A 25,411-nucleotide genomic window follows, 5' to 3' on the forward strand; every position below is an offset into this window, starting at 1 on the left:
AAGATAGTAACTGCCACTCCGTGCAGGTTACCTCCATGTTTCTCTTAAAGGTAGTAACTGCCGCTCCGTGCCGGTTACCTCCATGTTTTTCTTAAAAGGTAGTAACTGCCGTTCTGTGCAGGTTACCTCCATGTTTCTCTTAAAGGTAGTAACTGCTGCTCCATGCCGGTTACCTCCATGTTTTTCTTAAAAGGTAGTAACTGCCGTTCCGTGCAGGTTACCTCCATGTTTCTCTTAAAGGTAGTAACTGCCGCTCCGTGCAGGTTACCTCCATGTTTCTCTTAAAAGGTAGTAACTGCCGTTCCGTGCAGGTTACCTCCATGTTTCTCTTAAAGGTAGTAACTGCCGTTCCGTGCAGGTTACCTCCATGTTTCTCTTAAAGGTAGTAACTGCCGCTCCGTGTCGGTTACCTCCATGTTTCTCTTAAAAGGTAGTAACTGCCATTCCGTGCAGGTTACCTCCATGTTTCTCTTAAAGGTAGTAACTGCCGCTCCGTGCTTTTTTGACTGCTACAGCATACTTATTCGAGTAACGTGCATCTAAACATGTAAAACCCAATTTTAAGCGTGTAACTTTTTTAAAATCAGACCCATAAATTGTGGGGAAAGACTGAATCACCCTATGCTTCCAATCTATAATCCTCCATGTGTTTTAAGATCACCACAACCTGGTTTGTTGACATTCCTTCCTTAAAGCTTGTGCACCTTTTGGAAACTCAAGAAAGGACATGTTCCATTGAGGGCCCAATTTGCTAGAATAATTGCACTTGATAGTATGCGCTAAGAGCTTCAGGAAGTTGCTAAAAACTTACCTCTTTGGCTGGCAATTTGAGTTGGTTGAACAGTAATTGATAAGCATAATACAGTTTTGTAGTTTTGAGGCTATGAACCTCTAGGCATAACTGGTAGTAGTCACGTCAGAAATTGTATTAAAGAAAAGGGAAAAATTGTACAGCAGGATACAATAAGGCTTACTAATATATTTTGCTTATTGTATTTCTTTTATTGTATTGTATATCTATTGCTTTATTAACCGCCTTAAAACTTAGTCTAGAGCAGTTTATAAATGTTTTAACTAAAAATAAATAAAATAAGCATTTTACACATTGACATGTGCTGCAACTTCATGATACATATGGACCACCACCTTTTATTTGTTTCATTCGAGGACATAAACTCAGCGATCACCTGTACATTCTGCTTCACCTCCTGTGACATTCAGAGAGAAAAAGAAAAACAAACAGATTCCCTTTAGAGAATGGGGGTGGCAGATGGAAGGCCATGGAATTGAAATGTCACCTCCAATGCATATAAACATAGGAAGTGGGCAGATAAAAGGACAAAATTATTCTAAATTTAGGCAAAGGCACAGAAAAGGTGCCCAGGAAGAACAGCAAGCAGAGGGAAAAGCTATGTGAAGAAATGTTCACAGTCTGAGCAAGAAAGTTCCAGATTTGCAGGCCCCAACTGTGGAAGCAGACTTGGATACTTGTGCTGTCATGGAGACATGGTTCAAGAAGTCTCATGAATGGAATATGGCCATCCCCCAGGAAGGTTGGAGAGGACAAAAAGGGGGGAGAAGTCACGATGTCAAAAACAGTAGTCTAGCAAGTGAAATGCAGGAAGTATGGAGGAAGGAAGAAGTACCGAGGGCTGTCTTTAAAAAAAAAAAAAAATATATATATATATATATATATATATTTTATTATTATTTTTTTTTTTAAAGACAACCCACGGTACTTCTTCCATTTACACAGCTGTGGTCTACAGGCCTCCGAATCAGACAGAAGAGCTGGCCAGATTTTGCTGAAGATATCCAAAAGGTGGAAAGGAAGTGCTGCTCGTTGGAGATTTTAATCTAATGGATGTGGATTGGAGTATCCCTGCTGCAGAATCTGTAAGAAAATAGGGAAATTGTTGACGCCTTTCAAGGAGGTCTGCTTAAGCAACAGGTGATGAAGCCCACGAGGGGAGGGTCAATACTGGACCTGGTGCTCACGAATGGAGATAGTATCTCTGATGTCTGGGGAGATGCCCATCTGAGCGCCAGTGATCATCAGACGATAGATATGGTTTGAAATAGTGGCCAAGACGGAGGGAAGTCACATGAAGATCCAAGTCCTGGATGTCAGAAATTCAGACTTTGCTAAAATAGGGCAGTACCAGCAGGAAGAGCTGGAAGGCTAGGAGAAGATGGGTGAAGTATAACAGTGGACTAAATTAAAATGAGCTGTAAGAAAGGCAACAAATCTTCATGTAAAAATAGTAAATAAAAGTAAGAGGAAAGAGAAACCAATACAGTTGTTTAAAGAAGTGGCTAAAAAAATAAGGGCAAAAAGATCAGCATTCAAAAAGTACAAAGGAACTCAAACAGAGGAACAGAAGAAAGCCAGATACAACGGGTAACTGTTACATTTAAAAGCATGAGCAAAGACTGCAAAGAAGGATACTTAGAAGAGAAAAAAAGCATACAGGGTCACCAGGAAAGACAAGGCAATGCAACACGACAGAGAGCTATGAAATGCCAGAAACAGCAAGTGCTTTTGCAGCCTACTCACCAGATAGGGCTGGACGGAGACATTTTGGCACCTAGGGCAGGCTAGTAATTTGCACCCCGCCCCCCCCAACCAAATATAAAGCCACTCCAAGCAGGATGGCATTACTTCTTTCTTTAAATTCTAATACTAATAAAAAGAATACATGTTTATGTTCTATTTTAATTTTTCTTTTATTGAGCATTGTATGTCTTATTTGTCTGTAATCTGATTACTATGAATGTGAACTTGTACCCCGCCACAAAGTATTTGGAAGGCGCAGGTCATAAATAATTTTAAATAAATAAATAAAAACAGCTGACAAATAGAACATCCAATAATTTAAAACTCGTATACAAATTTTTTAAAATTTCCCAAACACCAGTATAATATTTCAAAACAGCAGACACATCAAATAACACCCAACAATTAAAACTAATAAGGATAAATAATTCTCCTGCTCTCCATATCTGGGAACGCTCTCAGGCTCACACTGTATGCCCTGTATCATGCTCACTGCTCTACAACACAATACACCCTTGTACAGATTGAAAACAAAAAAGAACAGGGTGGACAGCTACAGATCCTGACACAGAAACTACACACTAGCAGAACACCTCACCTCGGTCCCACATGCAAAACACAAATAGACCCTCACCAAATACAGAATAACTGACCACAAATTAGAAAGAGAAACATGGAGACAAAAGTTGAACTGGAAACCCCCAAAAGCCAGACTCTGCCTGCAGCATAACACTAGAGAAATAAAAACAATTGCATATGCCTTACACTATAGAAATATTCAGATGCACGTTTCCCAAAAAAGACACAGAGGGGGTTTCCGAGCATGCTCTGAGGTAATCGGCTGCGTGTGAGAGAACTCCCGCCAGGCCCATTTTACTTTACGCTGTTAAACTATAATTTTGACCTCAGCACAGCAAAATCTCAATGTCTAAGGACGCTAGTCAAAGCTCTATTCCTGTCCTGTGGGTGGAAAGAAGTGCTAAGATGCAAAAAGCAACAAGAAATAAATCACGGGAGCAGGAGCAGGAAACAATGGCCTTGGCTTTACCTTCTGATAAGCTCAATGAATCCACTCTAAATGCAGTTGGTGGTAGGGAGCATATCTCGGTATTGGTGGATGCCTTTGCTGCCAAAATAATTAAAAAGCTAGACACTCAACTAGAAATAGTGGTGGATAAAACAGTTCAATTGGTGGAATCAGTTCAAGAGAATTCCTCTAGACTAGATAAAGTCAAAACTAAAGTGTCTGACCTGGAAGATAAGCTGACTTCAGTGCGGGCAAAGCTGGACAAGATAGACCGCATGTATAACACGGTAAGCGCCAAACTGGATGACCTTGAAAATCGCTCCAGATGAAATAACATTTGAATTATCAGTCTGCCAGAGAAGGCCGAGGGAGCTCATTCTTTTAACTTTGTTAAACAACGGCTTTCTACACTTCCTGACCTAGAAAGCAAAACTGGTGTCATAAAAGTTGATCGAGCACACAGTTCCTTGGCTCCAGCCCCTGCAAGTGGGGGTAGACCACGCACCCTAATCATGCGCCTACACAATTTCACTGACAAACAGCTGATTTTACACACTACCCGATCGGCTGGAACTCTTACTTACCAAGGTGCTAAAATCATGCTTTTTCCGGACTTCTTGTTGGATTTCCAGTAGCAGAGGCAGGCACCTGACGTAGTGAAGAAAGGCTTCCATAGAATTCGTGTAAAGTACACAATGATGTATCTGCCCAAGCTGCGGGTGAAAGTTAATAGCGTCAAGGTATGCATGACTGCTGAAGAGGAAGAAGAGTTCCTTGAGAGTTGCAAGCACGCTGCCTCACCTCTGAGTTGAACATAATTAACTCATCAACTGATTTTCAACCTGCCACGCTGAGGTCGGCATTCACATTTACTGGCAGGAGCAGCTCATCTAAATTTTTGCAGTGTGGAAGTCGTCCCCAATATCACTCTTTGGGTGCCTTTTCGAGGCTCTTGGGTGGGAGAGGCCTGGTGGTTTGTCTTCTTTCACATTATTATATTTTTTTGATTTTCAGTTGGGGACTGCATGACTAATGCTTTTGCCGTTTCGCTGAAACAACAAATACCAGTACCCTTTTCTTCTCAGAATGACCTACAGGCCAGGATCAGAGACTCTGGTACAACCATAGCCTGGCTTCGATCCTTTAATATATTGGATGTTGTCAATGCACTGTCTGGGAACTCAGCTAATTTCGATAATCTGTGCTTAGCTTGTCCTTTTCAGAGTGCCAAACAACCTGTGTGCACCCATCTTGGAACGCTGCAGAATGTTCTTATTTGGAGTCATTGGGACTTAGTTCGATTAGGTCATGCTCTTTTCATTGTTTGTTTTTTCTTGCTAAGACATAACGGTGGTGTGTTGGTAACTCTGAACCACAATGAGCACGCGGCTTCTTTATCCACTCTGTCTTGTCTAATCAGAGATTTGTGTCTCACGTTTTCTAATGTCAATGAGATGCTTAACGTTTCTGTTTATGTTACTAGGGCTCTTTTTTCTGCCAAACCCCCTGAACAAATTTGGGGTAATGTTCAGGTGGGGGTGGGAGTATGAGTTGGATCTGTTGGGTCTATTCTATTTAGGGTGCAATCAGCCCCTCAGTCCTGATTTAGGACCCACCTGAGGGAAGCATGTTTTTTCTTATTGAAGCTGAAATTTTCTGGAGAGAGGGGAGACATTATGGGTTAAGTCATTTTGTCATTCTGGCTTTTGGGCTGGTTATGTTTGTCGGGAGTTAGGGTTTGTGGGGAGGGGGGTAAAGGGGATCAATATGTCTGTTGTGATTTTGGGCTGCAAAAGGCATGCTTTTGCTAAATGCAAATTTGGGTTTATGCAGTTCAACATATGTAATTACAATGTCTAACACCTGTATTGAACAAATCCTGAAATCTTTGTTTGAGGCAACAGAGAACAGCTCCATATTGGGACGGGTTGTTATTGTTATAAAAAATATACTGAATTATTGGAGCAATGGTTGGCCTGATTTAATGTCCCGGGGATATCATCCCCAATTAAAAGAAAAAGTATTTTGCATTTTGCTCAAAGTAATAAAGCACATATTCTTCTATTACAGGAAACTCATCTGACCAACTCGGAATACGAAAAGCTCAAGGGTGGTTGGGAATGGAAGTTTTTTCTATTCTTCTTACAACTCTAGGAGCAAAGGTGTCTGTATGTTAATAGACAAGAACTATCCACCGACTATGCACTGTTCAACAGCAGATACGAATGGGAGAGAAGTTATTTTGGAATGTTCAGTATATTCTGTTAAATGTACCCTGGTCAATGTGCTTGGTCCTAACTTGAACCAGACTGAATTTTACAGGAACTTCACAGACACCTTTGCTACTTTTGGTTTTGAGCAGTTGATAATTGGAGGGGACTGGAATGTTTAGATTAATCCAGACCTCGATAGATCATCTATCCCAAGGATTCTGCTTCCATCTAAGCCCAATCATGTAGAGCTCATCAACATTTTCTACTTGGTAAATGCTGGCGTATACACCATATCACGGAGAGAAATTATACATATTGCTTGACCAACCACAACCCCTACAGTAGGTTGGATTATTTTCTCTGTACACCAAACTTGGCAGCCCATGTCAAAGACACCCAGACTTTACTGTGTATCATATCTGATCATAACCCTGTCCAAACTGATATTCTGATTTGCCCTATAGACCACCTAACTTTCATGGAGACTAAATACCTCTTTGCTGGACAACAAAATCTTTTCAAGCTTGCTGCAAACAGCGATCTCTGAATTCGATACCTGCATCTCTGAAATGGACTATTCTCCATTCTTGCATTGAGAAACGTTTAAGGGATTTCTCAGAGGCAAAATTATTATACAATTTTTCTCAACAGAGAACATAAAAAACAGGTGGCCTCTGTGCTAAGTGACACTGAGTGACTGGAGGCTCAGCACAAAACAAACTGCTCCCCTAGAGTCTATAAATTACTAGAAGATAAGCATAAAGAGCTACAAGCCCTGGAAGTGACAAAATTGAGAGGGTTCTTAAATATACTAGGCTGAAGTTCTATGAACATGGAAATAAACCAGAGGAATTTTTGGTTTGTGCAGTAAAGAGAAAGCAATGTAAGTCACATATTACCTCAGTTAAGAAGTCAGCTGGGGTTAAAAAGTAGGTTCCTAAGGAGGTTGAGTGTCTCTTTATGTATTACTCCGAATTATACTCAGATCCCAATCTGGCTGGCATCGAACCTCTTGCTTTCTTTCTCACCTGGTTCTACTGACACAACTGATGAACAGCAAGCAGTGCTCGCTGCCCTAATATCTTTGCAAGAAATTTAAATTGCTATACAGGCTCTGCTAGGTGGGAAATGCCCAGGCCCTGATAGTTACCATGTTGATTTTTTTTAAAGAAGTATTTACCTGACGTGGATTCCTACTTGCTCTAACTCTTTAAATTCACTAGGGTGCAGGAGAGGTCCCTAGGGGATATAGGTAATGCAATCATCTTGTTAATTCACAAGAAAAGCAGGGACCCACCAGAATGCGGGTCATACAGGCCAATTTTATTGTTAAACTCAGACCTAAAAATTTTGGCTAAGATTCTGCAGATTCAGCTAGAACCTATGTTACCCTCGCTTGTTTACAGAGATCAAACATGTTTTGTCAAAGAACATATTTCTATTTCAATCACCAGGCAACCGTTCAATTTTATGCACATGGCCAAAGGTCATGGTTTCACAGGCCCAACTGTGTCACTTGCTACAAAGAAGGCTTTCGATTGTCTGTCTTGGCCCTTTCTTTTTACCGTAATGCATAATGACAAGCTTTCGGATTACCCATGTATTCAAAACCTCAGTCATGTCTCCTGATCAATGGGGCCTTTCCTTTTGTGTCCATTGCCAGGGTTGCATCAGGGTTGACCCATTTCTCCCTTACTGTTTGACCTGGCTATTGAGCCCTTGGCGATGGCAATCCGGAAACACCAAGATATCAAAGGTATGCAGTTTGAGGGATGTGAACATAAGATTTCACTATATGTGGACAATATCCTTCTTTACCTGACTTCTCCACAAATGTCAGGCCTGGTGTTGATTGCGTTGCTTCAGCAGTACAGAGATTTGGCAGGCTATAAGGTCATCTGGAACAAATCAGTTATTTCCTATAGGAGAAAAGGTCACAATTCCCATTTGCCTGTCTGGTTTTAAGGTAGTCCATGAGGGGTTTAAATACCTGGGATTATATATACCTTGCAACTTCATGGATCTCTATTCCAAAAATTTTGAGGGCCTTATCACTAAAATTAAACAAGACCTTCAGGCATGGATAGATCTCCCAGTTTTGTGGGCAGGTTGAATAAATTTATTAAAAATGCACATTCTTCCCAAGTGGTTGTACTTGTTTCAGCATATTCCGTGTCACATTCCCTCTCAAATATTTAACATGCTGCACAGTTCAATGTCAAAGTTTATTTGGCGCAATCAACAAGCGCAGATACAGCTAAGTCAGCTCTGGCTCCCCTTACAGCAAGCGGGTATAGCTTTCCCTAATCTCTGGGTTTATTACTGGGCAGCTCGTCTGGTGTGTCTTAAGCACTGGTTTGGACATATTGAAGAGTCTTGGCTTCAGTTAGAACATTTACAGTCAGACGTAGCAGATTTAACATTACTTCCTTTCTTTCATCTACAACTCTGGTGTGGAGGCGTAGGGAAAGTCCTGTCCTTGCCCATACTCTTAAAAGTGTAGGGTCAGGTGCTGCAATTTTTGGGTCTGGACAGTAAGACTGTCGCCCTTGGCCCCTATTTATAGGAATTCCTTTGTTTGGGTTATACTTTCTCTCCTACATTCCGTGCATGGAGTGATTGCAGCTTGTACTATCTCTCTCAGTGTTATGACGTGTAAGAGTATGAACCCTGGGCTGAGGTGAGAGGTGTCTCCGTACACAGGGAGGAGCCTGTGAGCCTCACCATCAATAGGCGTGGTCTCAGTGGTATCAGACACAGCTGTGGAATAGAGTCTTTATTAAGAGAGGAGAAAGGCACAGCCTGCGGAGCAGGAGGTGCAGTATAAGTAAAGTTCTGAGCAGAGGGGTATACCCAAGGGTGATACCTCCGATGTGAAGATCCAGTAGTGGCCCGCTGAGCGGGGTACGCCGGAGAGGTGTCTCAGTAGTGGTAATGAGATGGCAGTCCGAGGTGCAGGAACCCCCAATGAGGATCCTGTAGCAGTGGTGAGGTAATGACCTGCAGCGCAGGGTATACCGGAGTGGTTCCTACTGGGATGATGTGGTAGTGGCTCAAGGCACGGGGTACACCGAAGAGGATCCCACAATGAGGCTTGTAAAGTTGAAGACCATAGAAGTAAGGTACTCACAGGAGGTGGTTCCAGGAAAAGTCCCGGGGAGCGGGATACATAGAAGTCCAAGGCAAGAAGGCCCTCCGAGGAGCGGATAGCCAGAGACAAGGAAGGGCCCCCGAGGAGCGGGTACCCAGAGCATCTCACGACAAGTGTAGAGTCTGGAACCGGAAGTCCAAGGATGGAGCAGAATTCAGTAACAAGGGAACTCCTTGCTAACTCGTCAAACCGAAGGGACAGCCAGCTTAAGTACAACAGATGGATAACATCATCCGGAGGGGACGCTCCTGAGGTTCCCGCCATGATGTGTACAAAGGTGGCCCATGCGATAGGTAATTCCTGAAACAAGATGGTGGTCGGTAGCACCCACACCATCCCGAGAACGCCAGGCTGGTCGGCGGTGATTGGCGGAGACCACCATTCTTCAAAGAGATGACAAGGCAGCAAAGAAAGAGGTGAGCATAAGTGGTTGCAGTAATCTGCGACCAGGCGTAACACTCAGTTGTAGGAGGATGGGATCTTTGGATCATTCTCTTCACTTTGCCAAGAATTTGACTTGCCTAGAGATACCCATGCTAATTATTTACAGTTGAGGAATGCATTGCCTGACTTGATGGACCTCTCTGTCCCAATGCGGTATGGAGCAATATTTGGGTGATCTGCATGACCGAATTAAGGGCATTTCTGCAATATACTGAGGTGCTTTGTTGGGCAAATAAGGATCTGAAACCTCGGCAACCTTGACTGATCAATGGAATATGGATCTGAGTAGATGCTAGGGCCTGGAAGAATATTTGGAAAGCAGTCCATCGCAGCTCAATTTATACACACAAGTGGAATTAATGGTAAAGTTGCTGCACAGAACTTATCAAAACCCTCTGTTTTTCTCTAGAATATTCCCAAGTTTAAGCGCTACTTGCTGGCGGGGCTGGATGAAATAGGTATTTATATTCATATGTGGTGGCTTTGTCAAAGGGTGCATACATTTTTCAAGAGTCACACATTTTACATTTTGCTCTTTAAATAGTACCTATCACAGGATTATTGGGTCGATGGGAAGAATCAATGGTTCCTTGCAAAGGTCATTGGTCAGTAAATTACTATCAGCAGCCAGTTAACCATTGCAATGTTTTGGAGGTGCAATCCCTGCTGCGGAATATTGGAGAACTCAAGTCCTAGAACTGGCAAATCTGGAGTGTATACGATTTGCATTGAAACATAAGCAATTCAAATAAACTCTTATCTAGGGAATATACCATCAATACTATAGTGCTACCAGATTTAGCTGTTATCCTTGTATGCCCCTTATATTTTCATATTTCTGTGTTACTTATTTGACACTGTTGTGCTTTGGAGCGAGACCTTGCTGCACATGGTACTCGCTGCTGTTCTATTAAATTTTTTAAGCATGCAAAAACAGTAAATAAAAAAAAGAGAGTTAAAAAAAGGACACAGACAAAATAAAATTCTTCCCACTTCCTATCTCAGAGAAACAAGAGCAATAGCAGTCTCCTACTCCCCTTAGTCCCCAGCAGTCTTCTCCCTCTCCCCTCCCAGTCCGAAGCAGTCTCTCTCCCAAGCCCCCTCGCCCCTCCCAGTCCGAAGCAGTCTCTCTCCCAAGCTACTCTCCCCTCCCAGTCCCCAGTAATCTCTCTCCCTAGCCCCCTCTTCCCTCCCAGTCCCATAGCAGTCTCACTCCCAGCCCCCTCTCAGACCCTAGCAGTCCCCTTCTCCCATCCCAGACCTCCGAGCCAGACTCATAGGCAATGCAAAAATGCAAAAAAAAAAAAATGAAAAGAAATATCACCATTCCTCATAAAACGAAATCAAGAAATAAACAGTAAACCATACTAATAAATAAAAACAATATTTAAAAACAGATGAATAGAACATCTCATAAATAAGAAGAATAAGGATAAAAAAAATTTAAACATTTCCCAAAAATCAAATATTTGAAAATAGTAAACATATCAAATAACATCCTATAATTAAAACTAATAAGGATAAAAAATGTCTCCCTTCTGGGAACATTTGATTTCCAGTCATCCTGAAATTATCATGAATTAGGGGAAAGGAGGGCTGGGGAGGAGAGAACACACAAACTTTCTCTTCTCTTTCTCATATACACACGTTCACTCACACATACATATACACACGAATCTTCTAACCCCTCTTCTTCTCAATCCCCTCTTCCACTTCATTCTCCCTTCTCCCCTTTCCTTCTTCTCACTCATCTCTCAATTGCTCACCCCCTTTTTCTTTCACTCTCACCTCCTCTCCAGTCATTCACCCTCTTCCCTCTCCTCACAATGACTCACCCCCTTACTCCATTCTCTTCCTTCTCACTCTCCCTCTCCATCCTCAACCCCTTCCTTTCCCTCCCTCCCCCTTCTCATCCCCTTTCATTCCTTTTCTTTCCTTTACGCATACCTCTTCCCTTGCACCTCTCAGTCAAAATCTGTCATATGGCTTATCCCTCCCCCCCCCCCCAGGTGGTCCACATCTTCTTCCTGCTGGCTGGGTGTGGGAAGCTCACCACTGTGCAGGGCCTTTTCTCACTAGTGAGGGAGCTGGGAAACCCCCAATGTGTCACCACAGAATGCCACCGTGCCACGCCTCTGATCGCTGGTGGGAGGTGGGAACCCCACCAGTGTGCCACCATAGGGCACTGCTGCATGGGGCATCCTCTTGCCTGCTACCTGTGGCTGAAAAAAAAAAAAAAAAAGCTTGAGGCCCTGACAGCCATTGTTCAGTTCAGCGCCCTATTGGTAGGCATCCCAGGTGATTGCTTGGTTGGCCTGTCCCTGAATCTTTCCCTGCCGCCACAAGACAGTAATCAAAGCACATGTGCAAAAACACACACACCGGCATAACATAACAATATAAAAAGTGAGCAATGACAGGATGCAAGCTGGATAAAATGCGAAACACACAAAGAAAAAACTGAGAGCTCGGGTATCACATCAGCAAAGCAGACAAAAAATATACCATATGAAAGAACTTGCAATTACACATGATGGACGATGAAAGATATGCACAGGGAAATATCACAGGATCAATTAATCGCACCTGCCACAGCTAGAACCTCTGGTTCCTCGGCCCTCCTTCACTTTTGACTCTGAGTGACACTTTGGCAGCACATGCTTCTCAGATGTGCTTTTCCAACCCCTGGACAAAGATCAGTTCAGTGACACGGTGTAGGCCAGTCTGCAAAATAGCACAAAAACAAGAAAACGCTCATAGTGGATGAAGTCCACCAAGTTGTGAAGCAATATATTAATCTTGAATTAACTCACTGACCCACTAGCAACATACACTGGACCCATCAACAAGGTGTGCAGACCCTACACTTTTCACACAAAGACAAGACATGTCAAACTTACTAGAGCTGGTCAGAGAACTGTCCAGGGGTACTTGTCCTCATCTAATACTGGTCCTGGAGGACAAGCTGCAGGAAAATGTGAGACTGGCAGGTTGGGGTAGCAGGAACAACAATGCATTGGCTATGCCATTCTCAGTCAGGCAATGAACACATGCATGACCCTTGGGTTTTCATACTGTGCTCAGAGTCATCACTAGGGCTGTGGCTTTCCAGATTTTAGAAGGCCCAGATCAGAGGAGGTGCAAGACTTTGGGCTGCTCATACCCACTGGTTGACATGTGACATGGTACCTTTCCTGAGTACTGGCATGCAACTCAGTTCAGAGCATCCTGTTTTGCCTGGCACTATGCCAGGCAATATGTGTGTTGACTGTGTGGTAGAAGGTGTGAGGGTGTTTTAGGAGTGGGATGGATGGAAAGCAGACTTTTATATGCTAGCATATGGGCTGGATATACAGGGTAGGTGATGCAGTGATGGAAGGATGCAAACTAAAGATTATGTAGATATGAAGAAGTGTGCTTGTTGATTTCTGTACATAGTTAGACTTTGCCAGCCAACAATTTCTGGTGTCTGGCAGTTTACTAAAGCATTGGGAATTTGTTTTCAAACTATAATAAGTGGTTTCTCATATATGTACAACTGCTGGGGTTCCCCCCCATTCATTTCTATAGAACTGGGGTGAATAAGTGTTTTAGACAGTTGAGGGTGTATGTGGATTAAAGACTTTTTGCCCTTTGTTTGTGTTGACAGAATAGCTCATGCATGCTCAGTGTGGTTTTTCTGCCAAATGCTATTTGCTGCGGACATCAGGTGAATGACTGTTCATATCAAAAAAGGGATAATGAGGCTCATGCATAGAGAAAGGAAGTTGTTAATGTATTCTATGCAACAAAACAAGACAGGAACAATTTCTTTCTTTATACACTCAATTACATGCAATCCACAACTACTTGGCCACCCAATAGGGTCCCCTCTGGAAATAATTACAAACATTTTTATTTGCCAGTCGACCTGAACGGATATTCACCACAGGCTCCTTTTCAGCCTCAAAAGGGGTAAAAAAGCCATTATACAAAGCCATGGTGCATCCACATTTTGCACCTCGGGCCTTTGGGAAGGGCAGCATATCAAGTCTAAGAATGAATAAATAAATAAAATAACGTGTGTGGTTCTGGTCATCTCATCTCAAGAAAAGATATAGTCCACCTTAAGTGGGTAATTCTCAAACAGCCCACACCTGCTCCCTAGGAGGAGTAAATGTGTGCAGAGGTACGCGCATACGTGCGTAAGTCCACTTTGAAATTTCTGGATGAAGTTCCTACAATCGGATTTCAGTCCTAAGCGGGCTGTTATAAGATTACCCTCCATATGCAGAGGGAGAGGCATTCCAGGCGTTGGGCTTACATACGTTTCAATTTTAAAAAGTATGCGAGTCAATCCTCTCAGCTAAACTATGCATGCCAAAATGGCAGCTGTAATTGTATGCGCATATTTTGCCAGAATAAATTCAATATGAACTTTTAAGCATAAGTTTGCTTTGAAAATTGGTGTAACTTGGGTGCACAAAAGCTCACAAATGTATACAGGTTGTTGTAAAATTACTCCTTAAAAGGGTATAGAGAAGGGCAAAAACATTATTAGGATTGACAGGGCATGTAAGCCCGGCACCAGACACGGGCTAAGAAAAAAAACAAAACAGCCCAGTATTGAAAAGAACTAAAAAGAGAAAAAGTGTTGGGAGAAGCCAACTTCTGTTCTTGTTGGGTCCCTGAGGGTACAGCTACAGGAAATTGGGAAGAACTTAACCAAGTGCAGGGCATGATCCACTTTAGAGAAGCCTAAAAGATAGCCGGCAGGGTGCCTAGGTATGGCCGTGTACAGAACTGACTGTTATAAGGAGGAAATACCTTTTTTACCTGTGGACTTCTGATGAGAAAGATGTATACCTGAAACATGGGACACGGGAGGCAGGAAGCCAAGGACCTTTAGCACATACACATAGAAGCTAAGTATCCCCAATAGACCATGTAAAGGAATAATGGCTGTGAATTTGCGGATGCAAGGGGAACAGGGAATTGAAACTGTTTGCAAGTTACATCTGATGCCAGGGAAGCAGGCTCCCATAGGAAGCTGCCCCTTACATGAATTTTCCTATAAATAAGTTTGCCACCCAGAACAATTCATCTTAACTCTGCTGCAAGCCTCCTCTTTGTCTACATTCAGAAAAAATTAAGATTATTCAACAGGGAAACAGGAGAATTGAGGGAAGATGTAATACAAGTATATAAAATCAAGAAACACAGCCGTTGACTGCCATGGTCTGAAACAGAACAGTGAGACAGATGAACCTTTGACCTGACCTAGCTTTGGACTATTATGAAAGCATGGATGATATCCGAATAGCTGGCTTCTTAGAGCATCCAGAGTAGTGGACGTTTCAGTTTACCCTATCACAATTCTGGCTCTAAATACAATGCTTCACTGCCAACCAAGTTTTCAATCCATCAGTGGAAAACTGATAAGAACGAGGTGGCTAAGAAAGCTAGACAGATAAACTTAGCCCGTTAACATGGTCAAGCAATGCGGCTGAGCCACTGAATATACTCAGCTATCTTATGCAGGGTGGCCCATGGAAAAGTTGCCTACCTCCAATGGACTGGTACTGGAGGCGGGCTACTTTTCCATGGGCCACCCTGTAGTTAGCTGGATAAGATTACCCAGCAAACTAGAAGACAGCCAAATAGCTGCCCTAGACTCATCCAGCTAAGCCTTAAAATCGGCACTTATCTAGCTAACTTAGCCGGATACACAGTACCGCTCCGGAGCACCCTTATCCCGCCCCTCACTTATCTGGCTGTGAAGGCTGATAAACAGCTGGCTAAGTTGCAGCCACTCAGCACAGCCAAATATTCGCACAGTGCCACGTAGGCAGCTAGGTCAGAACTTTGACCTCTAGATTTCTCTGGCACTGGCTTTATATTACAGGTCCTATAAAACTGGGAGCTCTTTAAGCTATCCTAGCACAGGTAAGATGTCCCAGACTGTATTATTAGGCACCCACTTGTAAGGCTGTAGTTAAAAGTGGAATGGCTCAGACAGCTCTGCAATGGTAGCCTCATATCTATCACATGTTCAGGGGTCTGATGGCATAAAATGCAGCATTCTTTGCCTTCTTGTTAAAACAACAACAGACAACCCTGACTTCATCCCGATACATCCTGAAAGCAGCCAAAAGAAATGCAAATATACATTGTCTCTACTCACTCTTCTAATATCATCTAGCATGTGGATCTCCGGGGACAGCCCACCGTGTACACACAGGAACTGCTGGTTTAATAGTGCTGCAAGAGGAAGGCAATCAAAGGCTTCCATGCATGCCTCGTAGACTCGCTCTGAATACTTGATTTTACCTACACAGAAGACGAAATGAAATATTAGAAACTCTTAGGTACATATCTGATCGCTGTGTGGACTTCTTTTACTTTTGCAGTGCTCTCATCAAAACCAGTGAGAGATATGCTTGTGCTCTAGGAAGTATCTTTCTCAAAACTTATTAACTTATAAAAGAAATACCAGAATATTCAACCATACAACTTCAAGATCCTTCAGAAGCAGGAAAGGAAGGTCTTCCTATATAATAAGTAAGTGTCTCAGTTCCACCAGAACAGTCCAACCCCTGGAGTGTCCTCCTGGCTACCAGATGCAAGCAGAAGAAAACTTGAAGGCAGAGACCAAATTCTTATAAAAGGCCATGCCATATCCTCTGCCTCCGTTTAGATTTCTTCCCAGGCTGGAGAATAAAAACTAAAATACCCTACATTACCTATCCTACCTAATTTTCCCAGTTAAATAACCTTCCATATTATATGCACTTCAAATCTATTGCAAATATTCATAAAGCTACTTTTAATTATTTTCAAATCTAGTTGTATATCTATTTTAACTTTTATGTTTTTCCTCTATCCTTCTTTTATATCATCTTACTTTTTAGGGTGATGTCTTTGAACTGTTCTGATGGAATGCCAAACCCCCTACTTATCTGATAAGAAAACTTTCCTCTTAGAACAGTGCAAACCATGGGATCTATCACAGAAGGGAGTATTCTTGATACCTCCACCTTGCTGACATATGCTTGGGACAGCTTTCCTGAATTGCTGTGTGTCATGCCCCCATATTGGTCTCCCTTGAAAACTTACCTTATTGATGTTCCTTTTTAAATCTTAAACCTTGGCTCTTCCCAATCATAGCCTTGTTGATTTGAACCATGTTTACTGTAATACATATTTTTTCTGAAACATATTTGTCTTGTTGTGTCTGGACTAGATTGTAATCTTCACAGAGTAGGAACTTTTGCATATATATATATATCTGTACAGCTATGCCTACATTTAGTAATATATAAAAATGATAAGCAGCAGTAATTGTTATCGGATACTTTAACCATTTGGATGATGATTTTGATGCTGCCAAACCTTTGCCTTTCCCCAAATTAAAACAAGAATGGAGAAGGAGCCTACTGGTTATAGTTGTGAGCTGAGAACCTGGGAAGCCAGGATTCAAATCCTGCTTTTCCCCCATTGATGCTCCTTGTGACCATGGCAATTCACTTCACTCTGCATTGCTTTGGGTACAAGCCGCAGAAATTTCACCAGAAGGGGAAAAATATCACGGGACTTAGTAAGCTGCAGTACAGAGCCTCGAGAGCCCCTAACCCACTCCCCCATCCTGCCCCATAAAGTGGCTGAAATGAGGTCCCATCACCTCCCCTTTATTAACTCAAATCCCCCCCACCCCCAATTCACCCCTCCTCCGTGGTCCTTACTGGAACTTCCAGAATGTCCCCTAGAGCTCCGGGCCTGGCACCGCCATTTTTCAAAATGGTGCTAGGCCAGCTGAGTTCCTTCCATTGCTAGCAGAGTGGGATGGAGGGGAGGTCTCAAGAGACTCCTGAGGATTTAGCTTGTACTGAGGGGTGATTATTCAGGTTTGGATAAGTTCATAGAGGATAAATCCATAAACTGCTATTACGGTAATTAATAAGCAATAGTAGCTTGTGATCTGTCTAATGTTTGGGTACTTGCCAGCTTCTTATGGCCTAGATTGGCCCTGTTAGAAACAGGATACTGGGCTTGATGGACCCTTGGTCTGACCCAGTATGGCATATCTTACCTGAGTTGTAGCTAGCTTTCCATAAAATAACACTTCTTGCAGCTCATTACCATACTAGCATTACCAGGCGATGACGCTTGTATAGCACAGGCATTTACCACATGGTAAACTCTTAACACAGCTTGGTAAATATGCCCCTTAGACTATAAGCCTTCTTGGGCAGGGACCTACCTTCTGTATTTGAATGTGATTCATCTTGAGCTCAATTTTGGAAAGATGAACATTTAAATCTAAATCCAGAAAAAATCTAAAAACCCATAAATCTTGATTTATCAATTCTCTCCAACTATACTTTACTGAATATCTGCAAAGCAAATGTACCTGCAAGTCGGCTTTGAAAATCCTCTGGTAAACTGCTGAGTCCATGCTCAAATGACCTCATACAAAGTTATACCTGCTCCAAACAAAGTTGGAACTTGTGCAGGGGTAACCCTCATGCTTACTTTTAGAAATTTTTAGGGTATTGTGCATAAGTCTCGACTCCGCCCCGAAGAACACCTCCCCTCGATGTGCGGAAAAGTCCGGGCACAACCAGGTGATATCTACTTTTATGCACACTGGCCCCGACTGAGTTCCAAAATGCCATTTGCACACATAAACCAGAGCTTTATGCTCCTATGTCGCTTTGAAACTCAAGCCCTAAGCGGGTCCAGCTTTCTAACTGCCCGCACTGCTGCAAAGTCAATTACCTGCAGACTTCTGCATCAATGCCTAAGGGGAGGAAGTAAATAAATGAATGCATAAGCGCAGGTACCTATCAGCAATCCCGGCAGAGATCTTCACCACGCAGGAGGAGGAAGGAGCGTCTCAAGGCTTTGGGGTGGGACTAGGGGGCTGTTGGCCCTACTTTTGGAAATGGAGGAAAAGGCCACCAAGGTCCCAATATTAACATTTTAGCTTTAATAAAAACTTGCACGTGGGGGAGGGGGGGGGGGAATATTTCAAACTAGGAGTTTGCCCGGCTAAGTACCAAACTTAGCCAGACAAGCCCTTTTGAAGAACATGGCCCTTTAATTGCTTGGAAATACATTTGTCTCCTATAAATAATGGAAGATTTATTTTGGAAGTACTAAAGTGTGTGTCGGTATGTCCTCTCTGTCAGCTCCTTCACTCTTTCAGTCACTCTTTCCCTCTCCTCAATGTCTCCCCTGTCCCTTTTTTTTTTTTTTTACATGGGGCGTGGGGGAGATGGACTGACGGAGCCCACTGGCTAATCGCATGACCTTAGGGGAAACCCCCTCGTTTTAGTGATTAGCTAGGGGAAGGGGCTGGACCACCAATTAAAACTGCTGTTCATGATTAAGCCTCTGAATCCCTGCAGTGCTCCCTGGCCAAGCTATCATTTTTATTTAGTTATTATGATTTAACAGTCTTTTTGAAAAAAATATTTCATTCGCCCAAGGCAGTGTACAATAGCATTAAACATGGGATGAGCAAATTAGACAGAGTGATGTCTACTGCTATAAGCTACTAGTTCATTTATATAGTCATTAGCTGATGACAGACAGATAATAAATGCTACACAGGAAAATAAACAACATTGGTAAAGCTAAATTAACACAGTTATACAGGATGAATTCCACACACATATAAAGACTTTGGCACATAGGTAGAGTACATTAAGTCTTAGCCATTGACAGACAAATGAAAAATGGCACAGAGAGAGAGATCTATATATAGATAGAGATATAGTTACATATACATAGGATATCTATAGATATATAGTTAGATATCTAGGTATATATAGATATATAAAAATATATGTAATATATAGATATACATACATACCCACATTGGTACAGATAAAATAAATCAACTTCCCTACAGCAGGTAGAGTCAGCATCTGAGACCTCTGTGCTACCAGAAATCAAGGACATAGAAAGACTGAAGTATTCAAGGAGTTTTCATTTGCTGATAATGGGGGGGGACATGCCATGGACCATTCTGCCCAGTTACTTGCTGTTGCCAGGCTGAGTCTCCAAGCCCTGAAGGACACTATATGAGCCATTCCAGCTGCAGGACGAAGTCATGTCTACCTGCACTGACATCACTTCCAAGTGTCCTGGCTTAAACATGGCCCACTCAGGATGGCAGGTTCGTAACCTAATAGGGTGAAACCAAAGGGGAGGCTGCTCCTTGGTGTACCCTGAGAAGTATTTTTAGTACGCTTGTAATTAAGAGTTTACCCAATATAATTTTATTATGCAGTGTCAATATTCTGGAAAATATTGTATTCCTGTTTTAACTGGTCAGGGGCAATATAATAATCTTAAGAAAAAACTCTGCAAATCCCTGCTCCCAATGTATGTGCTATTTGATTTATCCTTTGCGCTCTATTGATGAGCTTGCCAATTGTAATACATAAATATTTTCTCTAAAGATCAGGTGTGCAAACGCATGCTCAGTTAGGAATAAGATTTCTATGATTTATGATCTCATTGATGAACATAAGAACATAAGAAAATGCCATACTGGGTCAGACCAAGGGTCCATCAAGCCCAGCATCCTGTTTCCAACAGTGGCCAATCCAGGTCATAAGAACCTGCCTCAATACTAGACAAGCTTTGTGTTACCGAGTCATGACATTTGGATTCATGTTTTATCTAATATGCCACGCAGGCTATTATTATGGATAGGCATGGTGGTGGAGTACTCATCATATTTAGATCTGTATCTATGCCAAAGTGACTCCCTTTAACACTGATCTCAGGAGCACAAGGCATTTTGATTACAGTTTTAAGCTGGACCTTTAGCTTAATTTATCGCCTCCCACCCAGGTCCGAAGGCCATAAATCCTCAACAATTAATTGAGATAATTGCTAAACTTCTGGTCAATGATAAGAATTTAGTGGGGTTGGGAGATTTTGACTTACATATAGATGGCTGTGCAGCTCCCTATGTTGAAGAATTTTTAGCTTCTATGATGACTATAGAAATGACTCAATTGGCTCAGATATCCAGCATGAATCAGGGTAAACCCTAGATATTTTATTTTGTCAAGATGGTTATGCATCATCTAAAATTGCTCAGCAGCTGCAACTGCAGCCAATTTCTTGGTCAAATCATTACTTTTTAGTATTCTCTCTTGAAGATAGTAGTTTTGTTGACAGCCCCCAGGAAAGTCAGGAAAAAAAAAAAGATTAAATCAAGACTATATTTAAAAACATTTCAATCACATTGGCAGTAATTACTAGATGGTTCAACCCTTTACGTAAAATGTTAACGCACTGACTTTATCTGCAGTTTCCAGTGCAGTAGCCAAGGAAAAGTCCATTTTTGTAAGAGAGAATTGTTATTCCAATGATCTAGCTTGTGCAAAACAGGATCTGTGTAGGTTAGAGTGAAGATGGCAAAAGCACAGACAACCATTTCACAAGAATCTTTATCATACAAGTTTATATTATTATAAATCTCATATTCATTCAGCCAAAAGAATTTATTATATTGGTCGAATAAAAAGCTCCCTTAAACTAGTGAGTTTTTTCAAGCTATTAAATCATTACTAAAGAAACATGACATCAGATATTAGTTTGAAGTTTTTGCAACTTATTTTCAAGAACAAGTGGATAAATTGCAAGCCACCTTTCCCACTTGTTGCATGGTTGCGTATCCAGTTTCAGTTAACAGCATTATCAGGCATTCCAAAGTTGATTTCTTCATATATTTCGTATTTCATATTTATTTATATACCATCATTCTGAATGTACAATCATGAGGGTTTACAATAAAACAATAGTAAAAACATAAAATCAACCATGTTCAAAAACAATATAAAATCATTATCACAAATAAAATACATAAAATACATATCTCATCAATTATTTCTACAACTTAGCGATACTTATTTATCTCAATCAGCATATGCTATGCTGAATAGCCATGTTTTTAGATCTTTTCTGAAATGCTTACTATCTTTCTGGGTGCATAAATCAACTGGTATTGTATTCCAAAGTTTTGGGCCAGCAATTGAAATTGTCCTCTCTCTTACTTCGCTCAAGTGTGCAGAATGCAAAGCCAGAGCTTGAAATAAGTCTTTGTTAGCGGATCTCAGTTTTTGGAATGAAAGTTCTCTGTCAGTTAAACCCCTGTCCATTTTGGGCTGCAAAAGACTCAAGCCAATATCTTATGAACAGGTAGTTATAATCATACATGCTTCACTTGTGGAAGGGATCGTTCTAGTATGTTTGAAGAGAGCCCACAATTTGTCCAATTTTTAAAAATCTAATAGCTTCCTCCTTCCAATATCAAGTTTGCCCACCCCAAATAAGCTTGAGGAAAAATGAGTGTTACTACAACTGGAAGATTACTTGGAAGAGTGGGGACCCTAATTTTCAAACGTATTTTGTATTATTTTTATTTATGAATTAGTTCAAGTTTCATTTGTACTTCATCAATAAAGGTTAAAAGTACAATGAGAAAGCTAATCTCATATCCTAATCTGATACAATGAGAAATGGACATGACTCATTACACTCACCAATTAATATTATTTACAAACTATGTTACCGATCCTTAATGGCACCTGTTTAACTTAAGATACTATAGCATAATTTTTATGTGCCTTACTGTAAACCATTGTGACGGTATCCACTAAACGACGGCATAGAAAAATGCAAAATAAATAAATAAATAAATACTGGATTTGGACATGTAAGTGGACGCCCAGAGATTTATCCTCGTATTTTATAAACGGTGCAGCAGGTTGCTGTACAGTTTATAAAATGCAGTGTAGTTATGCTTGAAAATACGTGTCTGTTTCATAACACGCAAATATTTGCAATGCAATAAAAGCGCTTACTTTCTCTTATAAACATTCGTGCTTAAAGATGAATTTTCAAAACATTACATGTGTAAAAATTAGCAAATACATGTGTAAGTAACCTCCACTCGTGCTCCATATTTTCTAAAAGTCAAAAATAGGCATATATTTTCACTTTAGCGTGCATATTTACATGTGTAAAAAAGGGACAGTCTAGCAGCATTCCAGGGCAAGGCCAACACTTACTCACGTAAGTTGTTATTTTAAAAGACACACGTACATTTTCCAATTTACTTGTACATTTTTAAACCTGATAATTATCTAGCATAAGTGATATCAAATATGTTTATTGTGCAGGACTGACCCGGTGGGAGGTCTGGGGGGGGAGTTTAGGCTAAAGAACCAGGAAGTTCTCAATGACCTGGAGAAGAACTGGGCGAACTGATGGACTAATTGGTAAAACTAATTTCCTTGGTGTGCGCATGTTTTAAAATTGACCAATTTACATGATTAAGTCCTACTTTACACACGTAAAACATATTTGTGTATATTCTAAAAATAGGTAGGAAAAGTATGCGAGTTCAATGCATTGCATATTATTGTCGAGTAAGCCTATATATGCAAATATGTTGCAGGGTAGAGATACGCATGAGTATGATATATTTTATATATCATACTCATGGGTTATAAAATACGGTGGTAAGAAGACTCGCGGTCATATATGCGTACATATGCCGCTACACACAGCTGTGTTTGAAAATTATCCTCCCTTATTTTATGTGTTTCTTGGCTACTGGAGACAGAGGAGCCTGCCACGCCCTCATAGATCCTTGAGGAGGCTATACACTGGGATGAATGCAGACTCTGCCAGAAGCTGTTGAAATTGCAGCCTACCAAAGACATGCTTCCTTGGGTCCTACTCCTTTTTCACATTGATGGATGACAATTTTGCTAACTTATCCAGAAAATGAGGATAGCTGACATCTTCTGGTGGAAACGTAGGCTGAGGTTCCAAAGGGATCCTATAAAATCCTCATCATCTGACCACAGCAAGGAGTCCAATGATAAGGAAAACTGAGAGTGAAGTCCCTGCTGATGCACGGGAGAAACAATTAGCAGCAACTCAGAATGAACCGATTCCACTTCTTTCCATTCTGATCCATGGAGAGACTCCCTTGGGGAAGGTGAATCTACTACCTCAGGACAAGGACTCACTCCTACCTCAGGAAGTCCCCTGAGGTGAGGTTTCAACCACTCACAGACTCTGTATGGTCTCATTATGCAGAGAAAGCTCCTTTATTCTGGACAGGAAAGGCTCCAACTTTTCTCTCTATTCATCAAGGCTTAAGAAGGCAAAGAAATTCTTCATTAACTCAGATAGCTAAGCTCCAACTGGTTAAGGAACCCGTTGTGCTGGAGTTGGTGGAAAGACATCCTTATTGGCCCATCCTCATTGAAAGCTACTGCCCCTGGCATCACTGATTAGGAACTCAAAGGTGCAGTATTTTCAACTGTAAAAGCCGCAGGTTCTGGAACACTTTACCGGCTAATGCCTCGCCATGTTTAGACACTATAATTAAGCTGCCATTTCTTTTTGTTTCATTGCCTTTTCTAGTTCTCCTCAGTTACACTGTCCTTTACCTCTGACTAGCCTAGCCCCAAGTTATATACCCTGTTATATGTAACTTCCGCTTCAAGTGAATTGTTCTTGTTTAAGTTATACCCTTTGTTACATGTAAACCGATCTGATATGAAATCTTTCATGAAGGTCGGTATAGAAAAATGTTAAATAAATAAACAAACAAACAAACAAACAAACTACACTGGTATGTCTCACTGACTGGTACCTGATCTGCCTCTTGGTGCCGGTAAGGCCTTTCTCTGTGCCAAGGCCCCATTTTCCATAGTTGACGGATGCCCGTTTCTGCACAATGAGTGCTCCACACCAATGAGATTGAAGGTTCCTTGGAGTCCACTGGCATTCTCCATGCCAATAAGGCAGACAGCACCTGGGCCAGTGCCATGTCCACATAGAACAAATGGCTTGGAGCCATGGGGCTCTTCTATGCCAGAAAGGAGGGCACCTGCGTTGAGGAAGCAACCTTCCTTCTTGGAATTGAGAAAGGGTCTACTCCAGCAGAGCCTTCTGCTGAATTTGCTGGCTTCTTCAACAAAGAGGGAAACATCCCTGGAGGGGATCCATAGTACCATTTAGGTCTCCATCAAGTGTTTTGCTCAAGCCATAGCAATGCCATTCGGCCTCTGTAATGCACCAGCTCTGTTCCAACACATGGTTAATAACATTTTTTGGGACCTCTTTATTCTCACGTCCTTGTCTACCTAGATGACATCCTCATTTTCTCACGCTCCTTAGCCCAGCACAGACAACATGTCAAACAGGGATTCCAGAGGGTCCATGAGAAGCATCTTTATGCCAAGCTTGAAAAATGCACCTTCGAACAGGTGGAGTGGAGTTGCCTTTCCTGGGTTACATTATTTAGCACCACGGCCTTCGCATGGACCCTAAAAAGGTGAAGGCTATCCAGAACTGGCCCCAGCTTGTGCGACTCAAATCCTTGCAAAGGTTCCTAGGCTTCACCTGTTGTGGTCCCGGGCCGTGCCCCAGTCCCTCCACCTACCTCGGGGGCGGCCCGGGCCGTTTCAGAGCTTCCTCGGGCCTGCAGGCCCTCCAGCACGTCTCTCCCTCCTCGGGAGAGACGTCGACGACTCGGCATGGCTGGCCCCGCCCCCTGACACGCGCGCGCGGGGAGGAGCTCCCCTTAAAGGGGCCAGCACGGGAAAATCAGCAGGACAGCTGGGGATGATGTCAGACGCCTGCAGGTATATGAGTCCTGCTTCTAGGATCCTCCAATGCCTTGCAATAGGTTCCTGGGTGTTGCCTGTGGTTGCTGCATTCCTGATTGTCTTCGTCCTGCTTCTGCCTGCTCCCCTTGCTGTTGATTCTTCTGGCTCCGACCCCTTGGACTGGCTCTGGATCGTGTTCTGGCTCTGACCCCTTGGACTGGCTCTGGATCGTGTTCCGGCTCTGACCCTTTGGACTGGCTCTGGATCGTGTTCTGGCTTTGACCCGTGGACCAGCTGTGAACCTCTCTGGATACCGACCCCTGGACTGGCTGCGGACCACCCTTGGACTTCGACTCCGGGACCGACTTTGGGATTACCTACAACCTG

The 25,411-nt window shown here is 42.2% G+C and overlaps 1 protein-coding gene across 5 annotated transcripts in view; it reads right to left on the reverse strand.

The window, feature by feature from the left end:
* The window catches only part of PPP3CB (protein phosphatase 3 catalytic subunit beta), a 187,098-nt gene that overhangs the window by 96,731 nt on the left and 64,956 nt on the right, over positions 1-25,411 (reverse strand). For all 5 annotated transcript variants that reach the window (XM_029609153.1, XM_029609152.1, XM_029609151.1 and 2 more), the window contains one exon: positions 15,556-15,701. In XM_029609153.1, the coding sequence (XP_029465013.1) occupies positions 15,556-15,701 (146 nt within the window). The remainder of the gene's footprint in view (positions 1-15,555; positions 15,702-25,411) is intronic.

This window comes from Rhinatrema bivittatum, chromosome 7 (genome assembly GCF_901001135.1).
Source record: "Rhinatrema bivittatum chromosome 7, aRhiBiv1.1, whole genome shotgun sequence".
In the NCBI taxonomy this organism is placed as follows: domain Eukaryota; kingdom Metazoa; phylum Chordata; class Amphibia; order Gymnophiona; family Rhinatrematidae; genus Rhinatrema; species Rhinatrema bivittatum.